This window comes from Phyllobates terribilis, unplaced genomic scaffold (genome assembly GCF_046119375.1).
Source record: "Phyllobates terribilis strain yellow unplaced genomic scaffold, ASM4611937v1 Scaffold_11__3_contigs__length_659146591, whole genome shotgun sequence".
NCBI classification, from domain to species: domain Eukaryota; kingdom Metazoa; phylum Chordata; class Amphibia; order Anura; family Dendrobatidae; genus Phyllobates; species Phyllobates terribilis.
Genome location: NW_027362771.1, coordinates 30548905 through 30571676, shown reverse-complemented (window position 1 = coordinate 30571676; position 22772 = coordinate 30548905). Strand labels below are relative to the sequence as shown.

The 22772-nt window shown below is 43.5% G+C and overlaps 1 protein-coding gene across 3 annotated transcripts in view; it reads right to left on the bottom strand.

Moving 5' to 3' along the window:
• The window catches only part of RGS14 (regulator of G protein signaling 14), a 311115-nt gene that overhangs the window by 74475 nt on the left and 213868 nt on the right, over window positions 1-22772 (bottom strand). For all 3 annotated transcript variants that reach the window (XM_073651170.1, XM_073651171.1, XM_073651172.1), the window contains 2 exons: window positions 17048-17157; window positions 1532-1735 (listed from right to left, as the gene is read on the bottom strand). In XM_073651170.1, the coding sequence (XP_073507271.1) occupies window positions 1532-1735; window positions 17048-17157 (314 nt within the window). The remainder of the gene's footprint in view (window positions 1-1531; window positions 1736-17047; window positions 17158-22772) is intronic.

The following is a 22772-nucleotide window of genomic DNA, read 5'->3' as shown; positions in this document are numbered from 1 at the left end:
CACTATGGAGCTTTCACTTTTAGCAGTCTGATTGCAGTTACAAAGCATAGCAATGCATGAGAATTGCTATGCCTTATAACTGTAATTTCTGCACTGACACAAGTTAGATAGATCATGCACTACGCATGATCTAACTAACTTGCTAGTGCCTGATGACCCGGATGTCGTCATGACCACATCGGGTCACCATGGCAAGGATCGGGCCCCGGTGACTTCATGCGGGGAAGACGATCCAAGAGCAAAGGGGGATCCCTCCCACTGCCTACCAGCTAAATGCTGCAATCACTAGCAATAACAGCATTTAAGGGGTTAAAGTGCCAGGAGCAGTGCGAATCAGCTGACACACTGCAGCGACCGCAAAATCGCAAAAGGCCATTCAAAAATTAAATAAATAAACTTTTTGATGATATTCTAATTGTGTGAGAAGCACCTGTATATGGGTTACAGTGCATCATATTGTTTGTAGAACAAAAACAGAAGGTGGTTATGAATGGAATGCACACTGATTTTGTTCACAGTGGGATAATACATAATACAGGGGTCAGTATTGGGCCATTTTTTTTAAAAATATATTTATTATTGACCTTGTAGAGGACATACAAAGTAGAATTTCAACATTTGAAGATGATAATAAACTATGCAAGGTAATCAATATAAAGAATGGTAATTTAATACTATAGAGGAACTTTGGGAAACTGTAGGTTTGGGCCAAGAAATGGCTATGGAAGTTTAATACTAAATAATAGAACCCTGGATAGAACTGTCACTGAAAAATAGCATTGCCTCGATACAAGTTACTAGTCAATGCACACTTAGAATACTCTTTACAATTTTGTGTTTTAGTGTATAAAAAAGACATTACTGAACTAGTGCAGGTGCAGAGACGAGCGAAGAAAGTTATTAACAGAATGGGTGGAAAGACAGGTTATTAAATTTTGGATTATATAGTTTGGAAAAACAAAGGCTTAAGGGGTGAAGTTATTACAATGTATAAATATGTGAATGGACAGTACAGAGATCTTTCTAATGATCTTTTTCACCTAGGCCTGTAACGATGACAAGAAGACATCTCTGCATCTAGAAGAAAAATGGTTTAATCTACATCACAGACAGCAATTCTTTACTGTACAAGCGGTAAGAAATGAAATCTCTGCTAAAACTTATTGTAAGGATCAATTCACTAAACAAGTTCAAGAAACTAGTCTGAACTAGTCTTCCCTTAATAAGGGCAATTAGCATCTGCCACATTGTGTTTTTCAATTCCTCTGAATCAACATGTTAGGTTACAATTTGAACTGGATGGATTTAGGTCTTCTTTCAACCTTAAAACTATGAAACAGATATGAACAACATAGTTTTGTTCAGTGTGTAGCAGCCACTGCCGAGTACTGCAGATCAATTTCTATTTAAGAGAATAGGAGCTGATCTGTTCCTAATTTGCAATCGGGCCTTGGCACAACTTGTTACACTACTGAGTCCAACAGAACTAAATAATCTTTTATGTCTTCTAAGTACCTCACCACACAAATACCTGTTCATTTCCAGCCAGGTACACTTTAACTTCAGAAGAATTATATCCTCTTTTTTCACAGACTCCAGCAAGCATTTCTCGTATGGTAAGTCCTGGTTTGACAGCTGTGAGTGAAGCAGTGCCATCTGGGAGGTAAACACAGCAGTATTTGATAGGTTTGCTGTCTGCATCATGTTCTGTGCTGCCCAGACTGCCACTGTCATGCTAAACAAGAAAAGAAGAAAAGAAATTAAATGAACCTCAAGACACGTGTAACCCTGAGCACATTTTATCCCTGGCTTAATCTGTTGATGATGAAGGGGTTGACTGACCTTGTAAAGGAAAAACAGACTCATTACTGTAATCTGGGTATGAGATACCTCTAATAGCTAAATGATTCAGACCAAGGAAGACAGTGGGTAAATAAATGTGGGCTAAAGGACACATCTCACATCCAATGTAATGCAAAGTCACACTGTGGTAAATCAGTGGTATGTGGTCAACGACGATTTTTACTTAGGCTTTCTTACTAAGTTGAATAAAACAGAAAACCCACAAAGCAGGAAAAAGGTAAAATATTAAAAAACAAAAAAAATTCCCTTAGCGTCATGCCTAGTCAAAATATGTCTTGATATGCAGCTGCAGATAAACATGCAACCTACCTAAGCACATACCAAATTTCACTAAAGTTGAAAAATAAATTGATCTCTGCACTCTCTAAAGATATACAGTGGGAAAAATACCGTATTTTTCGGACTATAAGACGCACCGGAGCATAAGACGCCCTTAGGTTTTAAAGGAGGAAAATAGAAAAAAAAAATGAAGCAAAAAATGTGGTCATGATGCCCTGTTATGGGGGAGGGGGTCTGCTGCTGACATTGGTATTGGGGTAATGTCCCCCAATTCTATTAATATCCTCCATCCTGGTATGTATGGCCCCTCCTTCCTGGTATAAGTGGCCCCCATCCCATCCTGGTATACCTGGCCCTCATCTCCATCCTGGTATGCATGGTACCCTTTTATACCCCATCTTGGTATTCATGACACCCCTCAATTCCCCATCCTGGTATGCATGGCACCCCTTTATCCCCATCCTGGTGTGCATGGCACCCCTTGAGCCCCCATCCTAGTATGCATGGCACCCTCTGAGCCCGCATCCTGGTAGGCATGGCACCCTCTGAGCCCGCATCCTGGTATGCATGGCACCCTCTGAGCCCCCATCCTGGTATGCATGGCGCCCTCTGAGCCCCCATCCTGGCATGCATGGCACCCCTTGAGCCCCCATTGTGGTATGCATGGCACCCTCTGAGCCCCCATCCTGGCATGCATGGCACCCCTTGAGCTCTCATCCTGGTATGCATGGCACCCCTTGAGCCCCCATCCTGGTATGCATGGCACCCCTTGAGCCCACACCCTGGTATGCATGACACCCATTGAGCCCCCATCCTGGTATGCATGGCAACCCTTGAGCCCCTATCCTGGTATGCATGGAACCCTCTGAGCCCCCATCCTGGCATGCATGGCACCCCTTGAGCCCTCATCCTGGTATGCATGGCACCCCTTGAGCCCCCATCCTGGTATGTATGGCACCCCTTGAGCCCCCATCCTGGTATGCATAGCACCCCTTGAGCCCCCATTCTGGTATGTATGGCACCCCTTGAGCCCCCATCCTGGTATGTATAGCACCCCTTGAGCCCCCATCCTGGTATGCATGGCACCCCTTGAGCCCCCATCCTGGTATGCATGGCACCCCTTGAGCACCCATACTGGTATGCATGGCACCCTCTGAGCCCCCATCCTGGTATGCATGGCACTATTTGAGCCCACAACCTGGTATGCATGGCACTATTTGAGCCCCCATCCTGGTATGCATGACACCCTCTGAGCCCGCATCCTGGTATGCATGGCACCCTCTGAGCCCCCATCCTGGTATGCATGGCACCCCTTGAGCCCCCATCCTGTTATGCATGGCATCCCTTGAGCCCCCATCCTGGTATACATGGCACCCCTTGAGCCCCCATCCTGGTATTCATGGCACCCCTTGAGCCCCCATCCTGGTATATATGGCACCCCTTGATTCCCCATCCTGGTATGCATGGCACCCCTTGAGCACCCATACTGGTATGCATGGCACCCTCTAAGCCCCCATCCTGGTATGCATGGCACCCTCTGAGCCCCCATCCTGGTATGCATGGCACTATTTAAGCCCCCATCCTGGTATGCATGGCACCCTCTGAGCCCGCATCCTGGTATGCATGGCACCCCTTGAGCCCCCATCCTGGTATGCATGGCATCCTCTGAGTCCCCATCACGCTGCCTACAAAAAAAACAATCATACTCACCAATCATACTCACCTCCTCTCTCCTCCAGCACTGTCCCACTCTGCTGCCGACACTCTCACTGTGTAAGCCGCGCATGGCAGGGTGCGCATGGTGTCCCTTTATACCCCATCTTGGTATTCATGACACCCCTTGATTCCCCATCCTGGTATGCATGGCACCCCTTGAGCCCCCATCCCTGCTATGCGCCCTCACACAGTGTGAGACACTGTGCTGGAATAGTCACTGCTCCCCACGCCAGGACTCTGTGTGTGGGGAGCAGTGACCATTCAGTCTGTTCAATAGCCGGCGCACTGTACCGCAGCACGGCTCCTGCTGCCACTGTGCGGTCAGTGTGCCTGCTATTAAAGACCATGGATATTCACTACAACCCATGGGAGTGGGTTGTAGCGAATATTCATGAGCTTTAACAGTGGGCACACTGACCGCACAGCGGCAGCAGGAGCCGCCCTGCGGCTACAGTGTGCCGGCTATTAAGAAAAATGAATATTCATTGCTTTCCATGCCCATGGGCGTGGGGAGCAGGGAATATTCATTTTCTTTAGTAGCGGGCACAGCGTAGGCTGCAGCAGGTGGTTGCTGCCTCCTGTGCCCCACTCATCCCCTGCTGCTGCTCCCCCACACCCACCACCACGTACAGCCATGTATATAGTATTCGGACTATAAGACGCACCCCCCACTTTCCTCCAAAATTTTGGAGGAAAAAAGTGCGTCTTACAGTCCGAAAAATACGGTAAGTATTTAATATACAGCCGATTTTGCATTTTTTCCCACCTACGAAGAATGGAGGAGAGGTCTGTAATTTTTATCGCAGGTGCATTTCAACTGTGAGAGACAGAGTATAAAAAAAAGCTCAGAAAATCACATTGTATGGTTTTTAAATAATTAAATTGAATTTTATTGCGTGAAATAAGTATTTGATCACCTACCAACCAGTAAGAATTCTGGCTCTCAAAGACCTGTTAGTTTTTCTTTAAGAAGCCCTCCTATTCTGCACTCATTACCTGTATTAATTGCACCTGTTTGAACTCGTTACCTGTAAAGAAAAGACACCTATCCACACACTCAATCAATCACATTCCAACCTCTCCACCATGGCCAAGACCAAACAGTTGCCTAAGGGCACCAGGGAAAACATTGTAGATCTGCACAAGGCTGGAATGGGCTACAGGTCAATAGACAAGCAGCTTGTTGAGAATGCAACAGTTGGTTCAATTATTAGAATATGGAAGAAACACAAGATGACTGTCAAACTTCCTTGGTCTGGGGCTCCATGCAAGATCTTGCGTCGTGGGGTAAGGATGATTCTGAGAAAGGTCAGGAATTAGCCCAGAACAGGACCTGGTCAATGACCTGAAGAAAGCTGGGACCACAGTCTCAAACATTACCTTTAGTAACACACTACGTCGTCATGGAATAAAATCCTGCAGGGAACGCAGGTCCCCCTGCTCATGCCAGCACATGACCAGACCCGTTTGAAGTTCGCCAATTACCATCTGGATGAACCAGAGGAGGCATGTGAGAAGGTCATGTGGTCAGATGAGACCAAAATAGAACTTTTTGGTATCAACTCCACTCGCCGTGTTTGGAGGAAGAAGAAGGATGAATACAACCCCAAGAACACCGTCCCAACTGTGAAGCATGGTGGGGAAAACATCCTTTATACTTTGGGGGTGCTTTTCTGCAAAGGGGACAGGACAACTGCAATGTATTGAAGGGAGGATGGATGGGTCCCTGAGTAAGAGCACTGAAGATGTGTGGTGGCTGGGTCTTCAAGCATTACAATGACCCGAAACACACAGCCAGGGCAACTAAGGAGTGGCTCCGTAACAAGAATTTCAATGTCCTAGCGTGGCCTAGCCTGTCTCCAGACCTGGACCCAATAGAAAATATTTGGAGGGAGCTGAAATTCAATGTTGCCCAGCTCCGAAACCTGAAAGATCTGGAGAAGATCTGTATGGACGAGTGGGCCAAAATACCTGCTGCAGTGTATGCAAACTTGGTCAAGAACTACAGGAAAAGTTGGACCTCTGTGATTGCAAACACAGGTTTCTGTACCAAAAATTAAGATCTGTTTTTCTATTGTATCAGATAATTAATTAGCATTTTATTGCATGAAATAAGTATGTAAAAATCATAAGATGTGATTTTCTGTATTTCTTGAAGTGTAGCTACCATAAAACTTATAGACCTCTCCATTTATTGTAGGTGGGAAAACTTGCAAAATCGGCAGTGTATCAAATACTTATTTACCCCACTGTATAAGAATATATAATATAATTCAAGAAGGAATACTATATGCTAACAGATTAGACCACCATCAGTGACACAGTGTATGCTTAATATTTAGTGGCACACTGATATAGAATACCATAGGAATTTAGAGAAAGCACTGGAGGTGCCTACCTTCCTCTATTTGTTCTCATCACCTATGATTGCAATGCATAACTTAATGTGTCTTAAACAGAGATTCAATTAGTTGCATCCCTATTCCTGACGTGTTAGAATTATTATGCTGTGTGTAGGATGAAGTGAAATCCATCCATCTAAATTTCAAGTCAAATAATACCTCTAAAGATCCACTGCAATGCGCTGTATTAAACGCACCATAATTGCCAGTCGTTTAATAGCCCACTTACATAGGCCAACCCCACTTTAGACAGACACTGATCATTCTGTGTGTGTAAGTTGCCATTGTTCTCTGCAGCACATGTCCTACTTGTATAAGATGATGTGCTGCCAAGAACGATGATCTTTTGAGCAAATCACCCGAAAAACTACCGATTTGCTTGTCAGATAATCAACAACCTGTTGAAACTGCATGATTATTATGAAATGAGTGTTTGTAGGAATGCTAACTCACAATAATCCTGCCGTATAAATCTACCTTACTTATAATAGGAAGTGAATGAGGGTCAGCAGTGGACCAAGGAGACCTCCTTAAATTGGCATAATTGTAATCATGGTTGCTATAATAAGATCAAGGAGTATTGGTTTTAAAACTCATATAAAAATATAAAAAACTGTTTCACATTGTTATTAAAGTATGATAAATAGACCTATGGAGAAATGGCAGAAAAAAACTCCATACCTAAAAAGAAGACACACTAAATCACAAAAATGCTACAAAAGATCAAAAAAACAAAATGTTGTGTACACAGACTGTGCAATATTTCACTAGAGACTTTGAACGAAAAAAATTAGTTATTAATACCCTGGTTGTGAAAAAAGTCTTAAGGTGAACCTGACACCTGATACATGCTGCCCAATCCATGGGCAGAATGTATCAGGCGCTGGCTGTGTGAACACAGCCAGATATGTTGGACTCCTATTCGAGCACATAAACAGAAACCTGTCAATCCAGGGCAGTGGGCAGGGAAAGGCCGCCGGCGACCCACCTATCCAACTCGTCTACAACGCGGCTTGGCCCCTGGTGGCTTTTAAAGTATACTTTGCTCTGATCAAACATACCTGTCTGTATTCATACCGTTAATGCTTGATATATGCCGCCTGTGGAATTAGGGAACATATATCAGGTTTAAATCAATATAAGGGGTCCAAAACAGGTAATCTAATCCAATAAATACAAATGTGTGAACCAATATATATATATATATATATATATATATATATATATATATATGTATATATATATATATATATATATATATACACTGCTCAAAAAATAAAGGGAACACTTAAACAACAGAATATAACTTCAAGTAAATCAAACTTCTGTGAAATCAAACTGTCCACTTAGGAAGCAACACTGATTGACAATCAATTTCACATGCTGTTGCGCAAATGGAATAGACAATAGATGGAAATTATTGCCAATTATCAAGACACCCTCAATAAAGGAGTGGTTCTGCAGGTGGGGACCACAGACCACATCTCAGTACCAATGCTTTCTGGCTGATGTTTTGGTCACTTTTGAATGTTGGTTGTACTTTCACACTCGTGGTAGCATGAGACGGACTCTACAACCCACAGAAGTTGCTCAGATAGTGCAGCTCATCCATGATGGCACATCAATACGAGCTGTAGCAAGAAGGTTTGCTGTGTCTGTCAGCGTAGTGTCCAGAGGCTGGAGGCGCTACCAGGAGACAGGCAGTACACCAGGAGACGTGGAGGGGGCCGTAGGAGGGCAACAACCCAGCAGCAGGACCGCTACCTCCGTATTTGTGCAAGGAGGAACAGGAGGAGCACTGCCAGAGCCCTGCAAAATGACCTCCAGCAGACCACAAATGTGCATGATTCTGCACAAACGGTTAGAAACCGACTCCATGAGGGTGGTATGAGGGCCCGACGTCCACAGATGGGGGTTGTGCTCACAGCCCAACACCGTGCAGAACGCTTGGCATTTGCCACAGAACACCAGTATTGGCAAAGTCGCCACTGGCGCCCTGTGCTCTTCACAGATGAAAGCAGGGTCACACTGAGCACATGTGACAGACGTGACAGAGTCTGGAGACGCCGTGGAGAGTGATCTGCTGCCTACAACATCCTTCAGCATGACCGGTTTGGCAGTGGGTCAGTAATGGTGTGGGGTGGCATTTCTTTGGAGAGCCGCACAGCCCTCTATAGGCTCGCTAGAGGTAGCCTGACTGCCATTAGGTACCCAGATGAGATCCTCAGACCCCTTCTGAGACCATATGCTGGTGCGGTTAGCCCTGCGTTACTCCTAATGCAGGACAATGCCAGACCTCATGTGGCTGGAGTGTGTCAGCAGTTCCTGCAAGATGAAGGCATTGAAGCTATGGACTGGCCCGCCCGTTCCTCAGACCTGAATCCGAGTGAGCACATCTGGGACATCATGTCTCGCTCCATCCACCAACGTCATGTTGCACCACAGAATATCCAGGAGTTGGCGGATGCTTTAGTCCAGGTCTGGGAGGAGATCCCAAAGGAGACCATCCGCAATCTCATCAGGAGCATGTCCAGGCATTGTAGGGAGGTCATACAGGCACGTGGAGGCCACACACAATACTGAGACTCATTTTGACTTGCTTTAAGGACATTACATCAAGGTTGGATCAGCCTGTAGTGTGTTTTTCCACTTTAATTTTGGGGGTGACTCCATTGATGATTTTTGTGTGATTTTGTATTCAGCACATTCAGCTTTGTACAGAACAAAGTATTCAATGAGAATATTTCATTCATTCAGACCTAGGATGTGTTATTTGAGTGTTCCCTTTATTTTTTTGAGCGGTGTATATATATACAGTACAGACCAAAAGTTTGGACACATCTTCTCATTTAAAGATTTTTCTGTATTTTCATGACTATGAAAATTGTACATTCACACTGAAGGCATCAAAACTATGAATTAACGCATGTGGAATTATATACTTAACAAAAAAGTGTGAAACAACTGAAAATATGTCTTATATTCAAGGTTCTTCAAAGTAGCCACCTTTTGCTTTGATGACTGCTTTGCACACCCAATACAATCCCAACAGTGAAACATGGTGGTGGCAACATCATGCTATGGGGGTGTTTTTCAGCTGCAGGGACAGGATGACTGGTTGCAATTGAAGGAAACATGAATACGGCCAAGTACAGAGATATCCTGGATGAAAACCTCTTCCAGAGTGCTCTGGACCTCAGACTTGGCCAAAGGTTTACCTTCCAACAAGACAATGACCCTAAGCACACAGCTAAAATAACGAGTGGCTTCAGAACAACTTTGTGCCCATTCTTGACTGGCCCAGCCAGAGCCCTGACCTGAACCCAATTGAGCATCTTTGGAGAGACCTGAAAATGGCTGTCCACCAACGTTTACCATCCAACCTGACGGAACTGGAGAGGATCTGCAAGGAAGAATGGCAGAGGATCTCCAAATCCAGGTGTGAAAAATGTGTTGCATCATTCCCAAGAAGCCTGATGGCTGTACTAGCTCAAAAGGTTGATTCTACTCAATACTGAGCAAAGGGTCTGAATACTTATGACCATGTGATATTTCAGTTTTTCTTTTTTAATAAATTTGCAAAAATTTCTACATTTCTGTTTTTTTCAGTCAAGATGGGGTGCAGAGTGTACTTTAATGAGAAAAAAAATTAGCTATTTAGAATTTCCCAAATGTCTGCAATGAAACAAAGATTGAAAAATTTAAAGGGGTCTGAATACTTTCCGTACCCACTGTATGTATATATATATATATATATATATATATATATATATATATATATATATATACATACATATATATATATATATATATATATATATACACACATATATATATATATATATATATATATATATATATATATATATACGGCCAGGGATACAAAGTGAGTATTCTAAGTTCATTACAAAATATCACAGGTTATTAGTTAAATAAATTACACAGAATACATGCAGTACATAAATATAAAAGCAAAAGGTGCTTCACAACTTGAGGGACACATAAAAATAGACCCGTTTCTAATATATACGTAATGTCCAGGTTATAATGGTATGTTGACAACTAATATGCTAATAGTCATATAAAGTGCTTGCTACCATATAACCAATGGAGTGCTATTTATGCAGATCAGCATATATAAACACATGTTTATTAGTAGAATTTATGTTAATACCGGTATGTAGGTCCTGTCCTGGCTCACATATACCGTATATGGCAGGTCCAGTGTACCTCCACCCCAACACGCATTTCACCCCGCTTCTACAGGCAAAGCCTGAAGTCCCTGAAGAAGCAGGATGAAACGTGAGTTGGGGTAGAGGGACACATGTAACACATAAGGTTGATCAATCATAAGCAAGTAGCGTCATGCAGGGGGGAAAAGAACATACCCACCTCTCCTCACTAATGTCTGCAGCTACTGTGCAGGCATATAATGAAGCTGAGTTACGTATCACTGCAAACACTTCTAGATCTCATCTCAAAGTGCTCTCAGCTCTGACTTTATCCCTATACTGACTGTCGTAACATGAGATCTGGGAAGTGTTTGTAATGATACATATCTCAGCTCTGCTGTATCTCTAAACAGCAGCTGCAGTCATGTATCATTTCCAGGGATGCCACCAAGAATTTCAGGCAAAATTTTCGGGCCCTCTTGAGACTCCACCCAGGCTCCACCTCAGCTTTACCTCCCTCACAGCTCCGCCAGCATCCCTCAAACCTTCCACAGTTCCACTGCCCACTCTTGGAAAAACTCTACTTTCTGCACCACGTCCTCACCAATCACACATTCACAGTTCCCATTGAACACCATATCACATACATAGCCAGCAGCTTTTGTTTTGGCCAAAAGATTTTTTAAGCCACCACCACAACAAGGTAGACTCTTCTGGCCGGGCCCTATCCTACTCTAACCTATTAAACATCTCTTATAATACCCAATATTCTTTTTAGGTATATTTTTATTTATGGGAATGTATCACATACATTTTTTAAAATGACCAATAATATCACATACAAGGGACAAATACCGTCACACCGTGACCAGATCACATATTACCACCACATAGTGACCGAATAATACCACATGCAAATGACAAATACTGCCACACCGTGACCAGATCACATATTACTACCACATAGTAACCGAATAATACCACATACAAGGGACAAATACCGCCACACCATGACCAGATCTCATATTATCACCACATAGTGACTGAATAATATCACATACAAGAGAGAAATACTGCCACACCATTACCAGGACCAGATCACATATTACCACCACATAGTGACCGAATACTACAAAACTGATGATTAATAAAAAAAACAGAATACTAATATTACCATAAGTGCCATTATACACAGGATCTCTGTTCACAGTATACAGTGTTTAGTGTCAGTGTACAGGTAACACACTGAATCACCGATGATGTCTCTAGTTGAAGTCCTTCATCTTCGCTTTTCTTGTTCATCCAGCACAGACTGCCATCACTTCTTCCAGCCAGGACTTGTATCTGCATAAAATAACACAGTTATCTAGTGCACCACTTCCAGAGCACATTCCCAAATTTTTCCCCAACTTCTACTCTACACCAAAAAACAAGTGACATAGTGCCGCCCTGCACAGTAACAGAACCCCCCTCACTGAAAACACTATCCTCAAAAATAAAATACATCACAGCAGTAATAATATCCTATAATTAGCCCCTACATTAATAATGTCTCCATCCTGCCCCCAATGTCTCCATTCTGCCCCCAATGTTTCCATTCTGCCCCATATGCCTCCATTCTACCCTTAATGTCTCCAGCCTACCCCCAATGTCTCCATCCTGCCCCCAATGTCTTTTCATTCTGCCCCCATTGTCTCCATTCTGCCCCCGTTTGCCTCCATCCTGCCCTCAATGTCTCCATCCTGCCCCCAATGTCTACATCCTGCCCACAATGTCTCCCATTCTGCCCCCGATGTCTCCCATCCTGCCCTCAATGTCTCCAATCCTGCCCCCAATGTCTCCCATTCTGCCTCCAATATCTACCATTCTGCCCCCCACATCTCTGCATCTTGCTCCCATAGTGCGTCTTTAAAAAAAAAAAAAAAAAAGTTTCTCCTTACTTTCTGGCGCTCCAGCGGTGCCCAGCTCTCCCATCACCGGAAGCACGGATGATGGCGCATGACAGTGACGTCATACACCAGTGTTGTGCGTGAATGCTGATGTCACCTGCCGTCCTGTGATTGGCTGGCGGCTGTTAACCATTGCTGTGCAGGAAGCTTCTAATTTCAATACTGAATCAGCAGAATGTTGCTGCTGGGGCCCGGTGAGCAGAAGAACGGGCCCCATATGCCAGTATGACGGCCCTGATCATTACAAACTCTTGCAGATCTAATCTCACAGTGCTGTCAACTCGGACGCTCCCTCCACACTGACTGCTGTAAGGTGAGAAATGGAAGTGTTTGCAAAAATACATAACTCAGCTTTGTAGTATCTATACACAGTAGCAACAGAGAACCTTGAAGAAATACAGCAAGATAAGACTTTGCCAGCAATGAATAACCTTGTAAGTCCTCAGAATCCTCCTGGATGGAGAAAGAAGAATGTTGTGAAGAAAAAACGAAGAGTGGTGGTCATGGGGGATTCCCTGTTAAGAGGAACAGAGGCCACTATCTGCAGACCAGACATAACCTCAAGAGAAATGTGCTGTCTTCCTGGAGCAAAAATTAAAGATGTGTCTGACAGGATATCAAGACTCTTCAGACCTACAGATCACTACCCATTCCTGCTAATACATGTGGGGACAAATGACACCGCAAGAAAGGACCTGGAAACCATCTGCAGTGACTTTGAAGACTTAGGCAAGAAAGTGAAAGAATTGGGAGCGCAGGTGGTCTTCTCATCCATCCTCCCAGTGGATGACCATGGAACAATGAGGTGGAATAAGATTCTACAGGTGAACAACTGGCTACGTCGATGGTGCCGTCAACAAGGATTTGGATTTCTGGATCACGGAATGAATTACCTATACGATGGACTACTTGCTAGAGATGGGGTGCACCTTACGAAGACTGGAAAACATGTATTTGGAAGTCGCCTTGCTACACTCATCAGGAGAGCTTTAAACTAGAACAATGTGGGAAGGGAAGCAAAAGGCCAGAAAAAGCCATACAGCTGACAAATACTATTGAGATCTCTGCTACTGGAAGTGGAAAGAAAGAACAAAGACAAAAAAATCTAAATAAAAATATGGGAGGAAGAGAAACCAATCACAAACTAAAATGTTTTTATACAAATGCACAAAGCATAGGCAACAAACAAGGAGAATTGGAACTACTAATGCAGGAAAAGAAATATGATGTCATTGGAATCACTGAAACTTGGTGGGACGATACACATGATTGGAATAAAAGGCTAAAAGGATACAACTTATTTGCAAGAAACAGAATTGATAAACGAGGAGGAGGTGTCGCATTGTATGTTAGAAAAGCGTATATCTGCACAGAGATTGAAGCTTCAGAGACTGGGAGTTCTGTGGAAACTGTTTGGGTAAGAATACAAGGAGAGAACAACGGAAAGGACACCATTGTAGGCATTTACTACAGGCCACCTGGGCAAGCTGAAGATATGGATGAACTCTTTATGTATCAAATGACCAAGTTCTCCAAAAAATATGACGTAGTGGTCATGGGAGATTTCAACTATCCAGACATTTGTTGGGAATCTCTCTCAAGTAAAACTAACAGGTCAAGCAAATTCTTATCCTCTCTTGCTGACAACTTTATCTTCCAAAAGGTAGGGGAGAAAACAAGGGGATCTGCTACTTTGGATCTAATCCTTATAAACAGGGAGGAAATGGTTGAGGAGGTAAAGGTGGCTGGGACCCTAGGAGGCAGCGATCATGCTATTATAGAATTTTGGATAACTAGAGGAGGAAGACATGTGAAGACTCAAACTTCAAGGTTAGATTTTAGAAAGGCAGATTTTAAGAGACTCAGAAAGAGAATAGGAGGGATCCAATGGCTGGATGTCCTTAAGGACAAAAATGTCCAGGAAGGATGGGAAATTTTTAAAAATGAGATTCTCAAAGCACAATCGTTAACAATCCCGAAAAGTAGGAAGAATGGGAAGCATTTAAGGAAACCAGGATGGATGAACACAGAACTTAAACACATGCTAAAAAGAAAGAAAGAAATGTTTATTAAATGGAAAGAGGGAGGCATATCTAAAGAAGATTATAATGCAGTCTGCAGATCCTGCAGGGCACGTATCAGGTTAGCTAAAGCTGACAATGAATTAAGGCTTGCAAGAGATGTCAAAAGCAATAAAAAAGGATTTTGGGGGTATGTCAAAAGTAAAAGAAAAGTCAAAGATGCTATAGGATTTTTACAGGATGAAAATGGAGAAATGGTAAGAGAGGATGTTGAGAAGGCCGAACTTTTTAATTCCTATTTTGCATCTGTTTTCTCTCAGAAAGAAAATGTAACATCAACTGATTTTCACTGTCCTTTTAAAGGAATAGAAGAATCCAAGTTATCTGTAAACAGAAAGATTGTGAGGGAATATTTAGCTAACATAAATGAGTTCAAGTCTCCAGGTCCAGATGAATTACACCCCAGAGTACTGAAGGAGATCGTAGAAGAAATTTTAAAACCACTCGCCATAATCTTTGAAAATTCTTGGAGAACAGGAGAAGTCCCAGAAGACTGGAGAAGAGCAAATGTTGTTCCTATCTTCAAAAAGGGGAAGAAGGTGGACCCAGGGAACTATAGGCCGGTGAGTCTGACTTCTATACCAGGAAAGATCTTTGAACAAATTATTAAACATCATGTATGTAAGTACCTGGATAAGAATGAAGTGATTAACCAGAGTCAGCATGGGTTTGTAACTAACAAGTCATGTCAGACTAACTTAATTTCCTTCTATGACAGAATCACTGACTGGGTGGATCAGGGAAATGCTGTAGATATAGTATATCTTGACTTCAGCAAAGCATTTGACAAAGTATCTCACACCATCCTTATTGAAAAAATGACCAAGTATGCAATGGACCAGGCAACTGTTAGGTGGTTTCATAACTGGCTTAGTGATCGGACTCAAAGGGTGGTTGTAAATGGCTTCACATCCAGCTGGATGAATGTCTCAAGTGGGATACCACAGGGCTCTGTCCTGGGACCTGTATTGTTCAACATCTTCATCAATGATTTAGATGAAGGAATTGAGGGTAAACTGATTAAATTTGCTGATGACACAAAGCTAGGAGGGATAGCTAATACTAGAGAAGAGAGAGAGAGGATTCAAAAAGACCTAAATAAACTGGAGCAGTGGGCAGCAACCAACAGAATGGTTTTTAACAGGGAAAAATGCAAAGTACTACATCTGGGCAATAAAAATGAAAAAAGCATATACAGAATGGGAGGAATAGAGCTAAGCAACAGTACATGTGAAAAAGACTTCGGTATACTAATAGATCATAGACTGAACATGAGTCAACAGTGTGATGCAGCAGCAAAAAAGGCAAATACAATTCTGGGATGTATTAACAGAAGCATACAGTCTAGATCACGTGAAGTCATTATCGGTCTTTACTCCTCTTTGGTCAGACCTCATCTGGAATACTGTGTACAGTTTTGGGCACCACATTTTAAAAAAGACATAGACAAACTGGAACAAGTTCAGAGAAGAGCGACCAGAATGGTGACTGGTCTGCAAACCATGTCCTATGAGGAACGGTTGCAGGATTTGGGAATGTTTAGCTTGCAAAAAAGAAGACTGAGAGGAGACTTAATAGCTGTCTACAAATATGTCAAGGGCTGTCACATTGTAGAAGGATCATCTTTATTCTCATTTGCACAGGGAAAGACTAGAAGCAACGGGATGAAACTAAATGGGAGGAGACACAGATTAGATATTAGAAAAAACTTTTTGACAGTTAGGGTGATTAATGAGTGGAACAGGCTGCCACGAGAGGTGGTGAGTTCCCCTTCAATGGACGTCTTCAAACAGAGGCTGGACAGACATCTGTCTGAGATGATTTAGTGAATCCTGCTTTGAGCAGGGGGTTGGACCAGATGACCCAGGAGGTCCCTTCCAACTCTACCATTCTATGATTCTATGATTCTATGATTCTATGAGAAAAGTGAGGAGAGGAGGTCATGTACTTTTCTCCCGTTTATGAGGCTGACTATTTATGATTGGTCAACCTCATGCAGGGGAAGAAGTAAACACCCCCAGAGATAAATCTCTGGTAATGGCCAGTTGAATTATAACATAAATCATAAACTAAACTTTACAAGCTAATATCTCTGCAATGGAGAGGAGAAATTAAAAATTAAAAAATATGTTGTATTTAGCTCTGCAGCTGCTATGCTATTTCATGATGTGGCCAGTTTAATATGCTCAAACTGATGGAAGGTCCTCTAAAAAAAGGGTTGTACAGGATTGATCAGCTGAAAACAGCTCCAGTGGCTGTGTGATGTGAAAACATGGAGCGGAGCTTCAAAGCGCGGCGCCATTCAGCATTTAACAGCTGCTGCAGGGTTTTGCACAACAGCAACTATTCTTTGGAAAGCTGAACAGCTCCTATTCTATTCCGCTAATTAGTGTAGGCGCCAGGTGTTTGACCCCCACCGAACTCATATTGATGACTTATCTGTGGAATAGGTTATCAATATGGTGAGACTAGACAACTCCTTTTTACAAGATACTGAAAAATAAAGATGACTGGATGTATTTCTAGTACTTTAAATAACACAACACCTGATAAATAGGAGGATATATGTATTGTATGTTATGTACCTCAGATTTCCCAGAAAAGGAAGAGATGATGCTTAAATCCATGCTCGTTGCAGAGTTCAGAGATCCGTCAGAATCTGGACGTGATAAAAGTCCGTTGTTGTCTAAGGCACCTAACAAAATATATGCAACAAGTCATGACTTATTTGTACTGATTATTATTCGAGCATATATACAGTATATGCTCAGAGTCAACATTTTCTATGGGATACCACACTACAAAATACTCACACAAATGTTGTTTGAAAACAAGATTAGTTATTTTGCACGCCCAAAAAAGTAATTTTCACAACAAATTCATTCAAGACCATGTTGCAAAAATAAGTACACCCCAATGAAAATCTTATGAGAAAAGCTAAAGGATAGCCTACAATATTCTAATGAACAAGAATTCAACCACGGGTAAGTCTAATTATTCATTTAACAGGTGTTCAACAAACAGTTAACTATAAAAGGGCATTACTTCACCACTCCAGCATCTTTTTTTATTGCACCACTGGAATGGTGCCTAAAATCCAAGTCCCCTGCCCCCTGTCTGTCTCTCACCTTTTGGCATTTTCATCTCCAGTTTGTGACCTGTCGGCTGCACCAGTGTTTCATGAACAGACCGGCGCCGAAAAACTGTGAAGACTACGGAGGGTGAGTATATGATCGGGGGCAGGGAACTTAAGTTTAAAGCAGCACTCCAGAGGTGAAAAAAAAACAAAAAACGCAAGAAGTGGTGCTTTAACAAAGAAAATGAATTCACAGATGTACTGCTCTACATTGAAAGAGAAGATGCTACCATCACTTTGTGCCTTTGGTAGTCGTGCACTTTTCCAACATGACAATGATCCAAAACACACATCTAAGGCCACTGTTGTATTTCTAAAGAACAGGATGAAAGTGATTCAGTGGCCAAGTATGTCTCCTGATCTGAGCCCAATCGAACACCCATGGGGAATTCTGAAGAGACAAGTTGAGCATCACTCTCCATCCAACATCCAGGCTCTAAAATAGGTCATTGTTAAAGAATGGAAAAAGAGAGATGATGCCAATTTGTTAATTCCATGCCTAGAAGATTTGTTGTTGTCCTTAAAAATCATGGAGGTCATACAAAATACAAGATGTAGTGGTTTTTGATGTGGGGTATATTCATTTTTGCATCAACTAATTTGAGCAAAACTGAAGATTTTGAAATAAAAGTTATGTTATTTTTAACCTTACTTTCAGTCCTCTTAAAGTTTCGGAAATTGTTCTTGTCTACACTTAAATATAGATCAAATCTTACTTTTCAAAGGGGTGTACTCATTTATGCTGAGCACTGAAATATATGTATATATATATATTTATATATATATGTGTATATATATATATATATATATATATATATATATATATATATACACACACATTGCCTTGCAAAAGTATTCATAACTCATGAATATTTCTACATTTTTTCACTTTATACCCACAAACTTTTAAGGTATTTTATTGGGATTTTATGCGATATACCAACACTAATTAACAAGTATTTGTGAAGTGTAAAGGAAATGATACATGATTTCCTAAAAAATTTTAAAATATAAATCTTAAAATTGTGACATTTGTATCCAGCCCCCTTGAGTCAATACTTGGTAGGACCGTATTCTGCTGCAATTACTGCTGCAAGTCTTTTTGGGTATGTCTCTTCACAGACGCTCTCCATCCAATCTCACTGAGCTAGAGCTAGTGGTATCCAAAGAAGAATAGGAAAAATTATCAGCCTCTACATTTGCAAAGCTGATGGAGACATGCCCCAAAAGACTTACAGCAGTAATTGCAGTGAGAGGAGGACCTACAAAGTTTTGACTCAAAGGGGTTAAATACAAACGCATGTCATAATTTTCAGATTTATATTTTTAAAATAATTAGAAATCCAAGTATAATTTTCTTTGCACTTCAAAAATACTTGCTACATTGTGTTGGTATATTACATAAAATCTATGCAATATAATAGGGAGAGAAAAATGCAGGGGAATCATTGTAATTGTGCACACCCAAATATCTAAAAAAATGCAACATTTTTATTAAACATGACTGACAAAGAAAAAAACTCAAACAAAAAGATTAAAAACATTTAAAAATTGACAAAGTGCAGGTGAAGAGGTTGGATGCAATAGTCCAACAAAGTAGTCTCTTCAGCAGGTATATATTATGTTAAATAGTTCAACATTTGTATCATAGGAGAATCATACATGCTGTGACTGATTAAAACAGATACAAAACATAATGCAAGGTATAAATGGCAAGCGCATTAAACATATATGAGCCCGAACATAAGGCTCCTCACAATTTGGTACAAGTTCAAAGGAGTAGTAGAAAAACGGTCAAGTCTTACCAGATGAACCAAGGCAATATACAGTACCTGCAGTGGGTAGGACCCAACGCGTGTCGTTACTAAGGGCAGCTTTGTCAGGGGTAGTCAGTCAGAGTTGCTAGCTGGATATTTATAGGCATGGCGTTTGAATGGGGTGATAGGTTTAGTCCCCCCATACTATGCGGTAGTCCATTGAACAGGACAGGAAGTAATTTTTAGCCAACACAGCTGTGTGAAGGTCCGGGGGTGTAATACTACTCAGAAAACACAGGATGAAGGTAAAAGCAGTGTGGCAATGCTTTATTGAACCACCAAACAGACAATAAACATATACAACAGTCCCAGCAAATACCCAAGATAGTGCAAAATTACACAGTCTCACCCTTCCGCTGGCCTCCCTGGAATAGAATAGCTGCGACTTTGGGACTTCCAGGGTCAACTACCTCAACCAGTGGTCCCCCGCTTTTGGTGAGCACCCACAGAGAGGAGGTAGCAGCAAGCTTAGGAAGCTGACAGTCCGTTGAGGTACAAGGCCAGAAGACCCGAGGGTCCCACCCTGGCTTCTCCGAACAACTCCATGGCTTCCAGGTGACCCCATTGTCCCAACCTGGCTCTGTCCGAGTATCTCCAAGGGTTCCAGATGACCAGATGGTCCCAACCTAGCAAACCCAGAGGCTGCTGGGAGGAATAAAATTCATTTCCTCCTGGTAGCCGGGCTTTCAATGCAGTGGCTGCATGGCTTTAAGGCACAATGAATCAGCTGATTATCCATAGGTTCCCTTTAAAGAACTTCTTGAGATGTGTGTTGACCTCCTTGGCTACCTGTTGTTTATTTTCTACTTTAATTGTTTTGATCCCCTATCCCCTCAGATTTATATATTTTAAATGCCCATAGTTGTCATTAATGGACTTCCTAAGCATAAGTGCAAGTAATTTTGAATTTAATTTTTGCAATACTTGTTGCCTATAGGAATACATTCTGCAGTCTGACTGAACTATACATACTCAAAGTACTCTCATCTATCATTTGCATCACTATTACATGTTGACAGTAGCTGCTCCCAGTCAATATCCTGAAATGTAGCCTTCAACCTGGGAAATTGTTTTTTTTTTAAATTAAGACCAGGAATACCTGAAGTACATGAATACAGCACCAGAACTACCAGCAGTACATGAATACGTCACCAGAACCAGAACAAACTGTATTTGTTGCATTACAGACACTAATACAATCAGATATTGTAGCGTCGGCGTCCCTGCCTCCTGCTAGGCAGGGACGCCGTTCCCCTCACCTCTCCGCTCCGCTCCGTGCCCGGCGTCTTCCTCCCGCTCTGCTGGCAGCGCGCGCTGCTTCCCGGCCTCTGTGCTTAGGGCGAGCGCGCTCCCCCTCTCTTAAAGGGGCCGCGTGCGCCGTCCTAGGGAGTCCCCGGCCAATGGCCGGAGGACCTCACCATATATAAGGCACCTCCTCCAAAATGGAGGTGCCCAAGCAATGTTGTTGCAAAGCCTTTCAACTCTGCTTCAGCCCTCAGGTCCCGTTACCAGTTACCTGCCAGTCACCTGCCAGATTCCTGCTTGATACCTGACTCTTACCCTGCTGTCACTTGCCGTGACCATCCGCCTGTCAAGAGACTGTCCCCGTCACTTGCTGCGACCTCCTGCCCTTCTACCCAGAGACTGTCCCTGTCACTTGCCGTGACTACCTGCCCGCCTTCCCTGGGAGCCACCCGCTTCCTTACAAGGACTGCCCCTTTGTATAGTTGCTCAGAGGTTCCACCTCCCAGACCCGTTACAGTTTGCTCGGGCCATGGAACCCGGTGGCACCCAAGCTCCCTCGCTCTTGGACCTATGCCATGAACTGTCCCGTCAGAGGTCCCAACAGGAGTCCATCCTGAGTCACCTGCGTAGTGTTAACTCCCGCCTGGACACACTGGCTACATCTTCGGGACCGGCTTCCAGTCGCATGACTCCTACCCCGGCAGCGTCGCTGCCCATCAATTCCATGGCATCTCTTCCCGGTCCCCACCTCACCGCCCCGCCTCGTTTTGGCGGAGATCCCGGTCAGGCACGGGGCTTCATTAACCTGTGCACTCTGCACTTCGAACTGTTGGCACATCAGTTTTCCACCGACCGAGCCAAAGTAGCCTTCATCATGTCCCATCTCACGGGGGAGGCGCTGGCTTGGCTAAATCCTCTATGGGAGAGAGGAGACCCCCTGGTGTCCAATCTGCCAGCCTTTCTCTCGGCTTTCCGGAAGGTCTTCGACGAACCAGGACGGAGGACCTCATCCGCCTCATCTCTGCTACGCCTCCGCCAAGGAAGTCTCACCGTGGGCCAATATGCCATACGGTTCCGTACCCTTGCTTCGGAGCTTGCCTGGGATAACGACGCCCTGGTGTCCGTTTTCTGGGAGGGTCTGTCCGGCCGTATTAAAGATGAACTCGCCGGTCGGGACATTCCTACCACTTTCGACGACTTAATTACACTTGCCACCCGGATTGACATCCGGTTCCAGGAGCGCACCAAAGAGGTCACCCGTGAGAGGAGGTTTCCACGCCTTGCCCCTACCTTCCAGAGACCCATCACTTCCTCCGTTTCTCCTCCGGCGCACTCACCTGAGCCTATGCAGGTCGACCAGACCAAGATGGTCAAGACCCGTCAAGAATTACGCCGTGCCGAGGGGAGCTGCTTCTACTGTGGCAGTAAGGAGCACCGGATCCGTTCCTGCCCGGAGAGGTCGGGAAACGCCTGTGTCTAGGATCGCTCAGAGAGGTCACCCTAGACAGAAATAAACCCTCTCCATCTCTAATGCTGTCGGTCTCTATCATCTGCGGGGAGAATCGTTATTTTGAACTGGCTCAACTTGACTCTGGAGCTGCCGGAAATCTAATTTCTCAGTCCCTGGTAGAGAAATACCGCATCCCCACCAAACCTCTGGCTGTACCCTTATCTGTCGCCGCCGTGGATGGGGGCCTCTTACCACATCCCATCCAACTCATCACCGAATCCATAACTCTGCAGGTGGGAATGCTGCACTCTGAGAGCATCTTCTTCCATGTTCTGCCTGGTCTCTCTCACGCCCTCTTGCTAGGCCTACCTTGGCTCCAGAGACACGCACCCATGCTTGATTGGCAGACCGGAGAGGTTTTTCGCTGGGGACAGGACTGCCATAAGACTTGTTTAGTTCCCGTTCATCCTGCTCGTCCTTCTCCTACCCCAGCCAATCTACCCGGCCTACCGGTTCCCTATTGATCTTTTGCGGACGTCTTTAATAAAAGAGAAGCAGAGACATTACCCCCTCATAGACCATATGACTGCCCAATTGACCTGATGCCCGGCGCTACTCCTCCCTGTGGGCGTATTTACCCTTTGTCCGCTGCTGAGACCCGG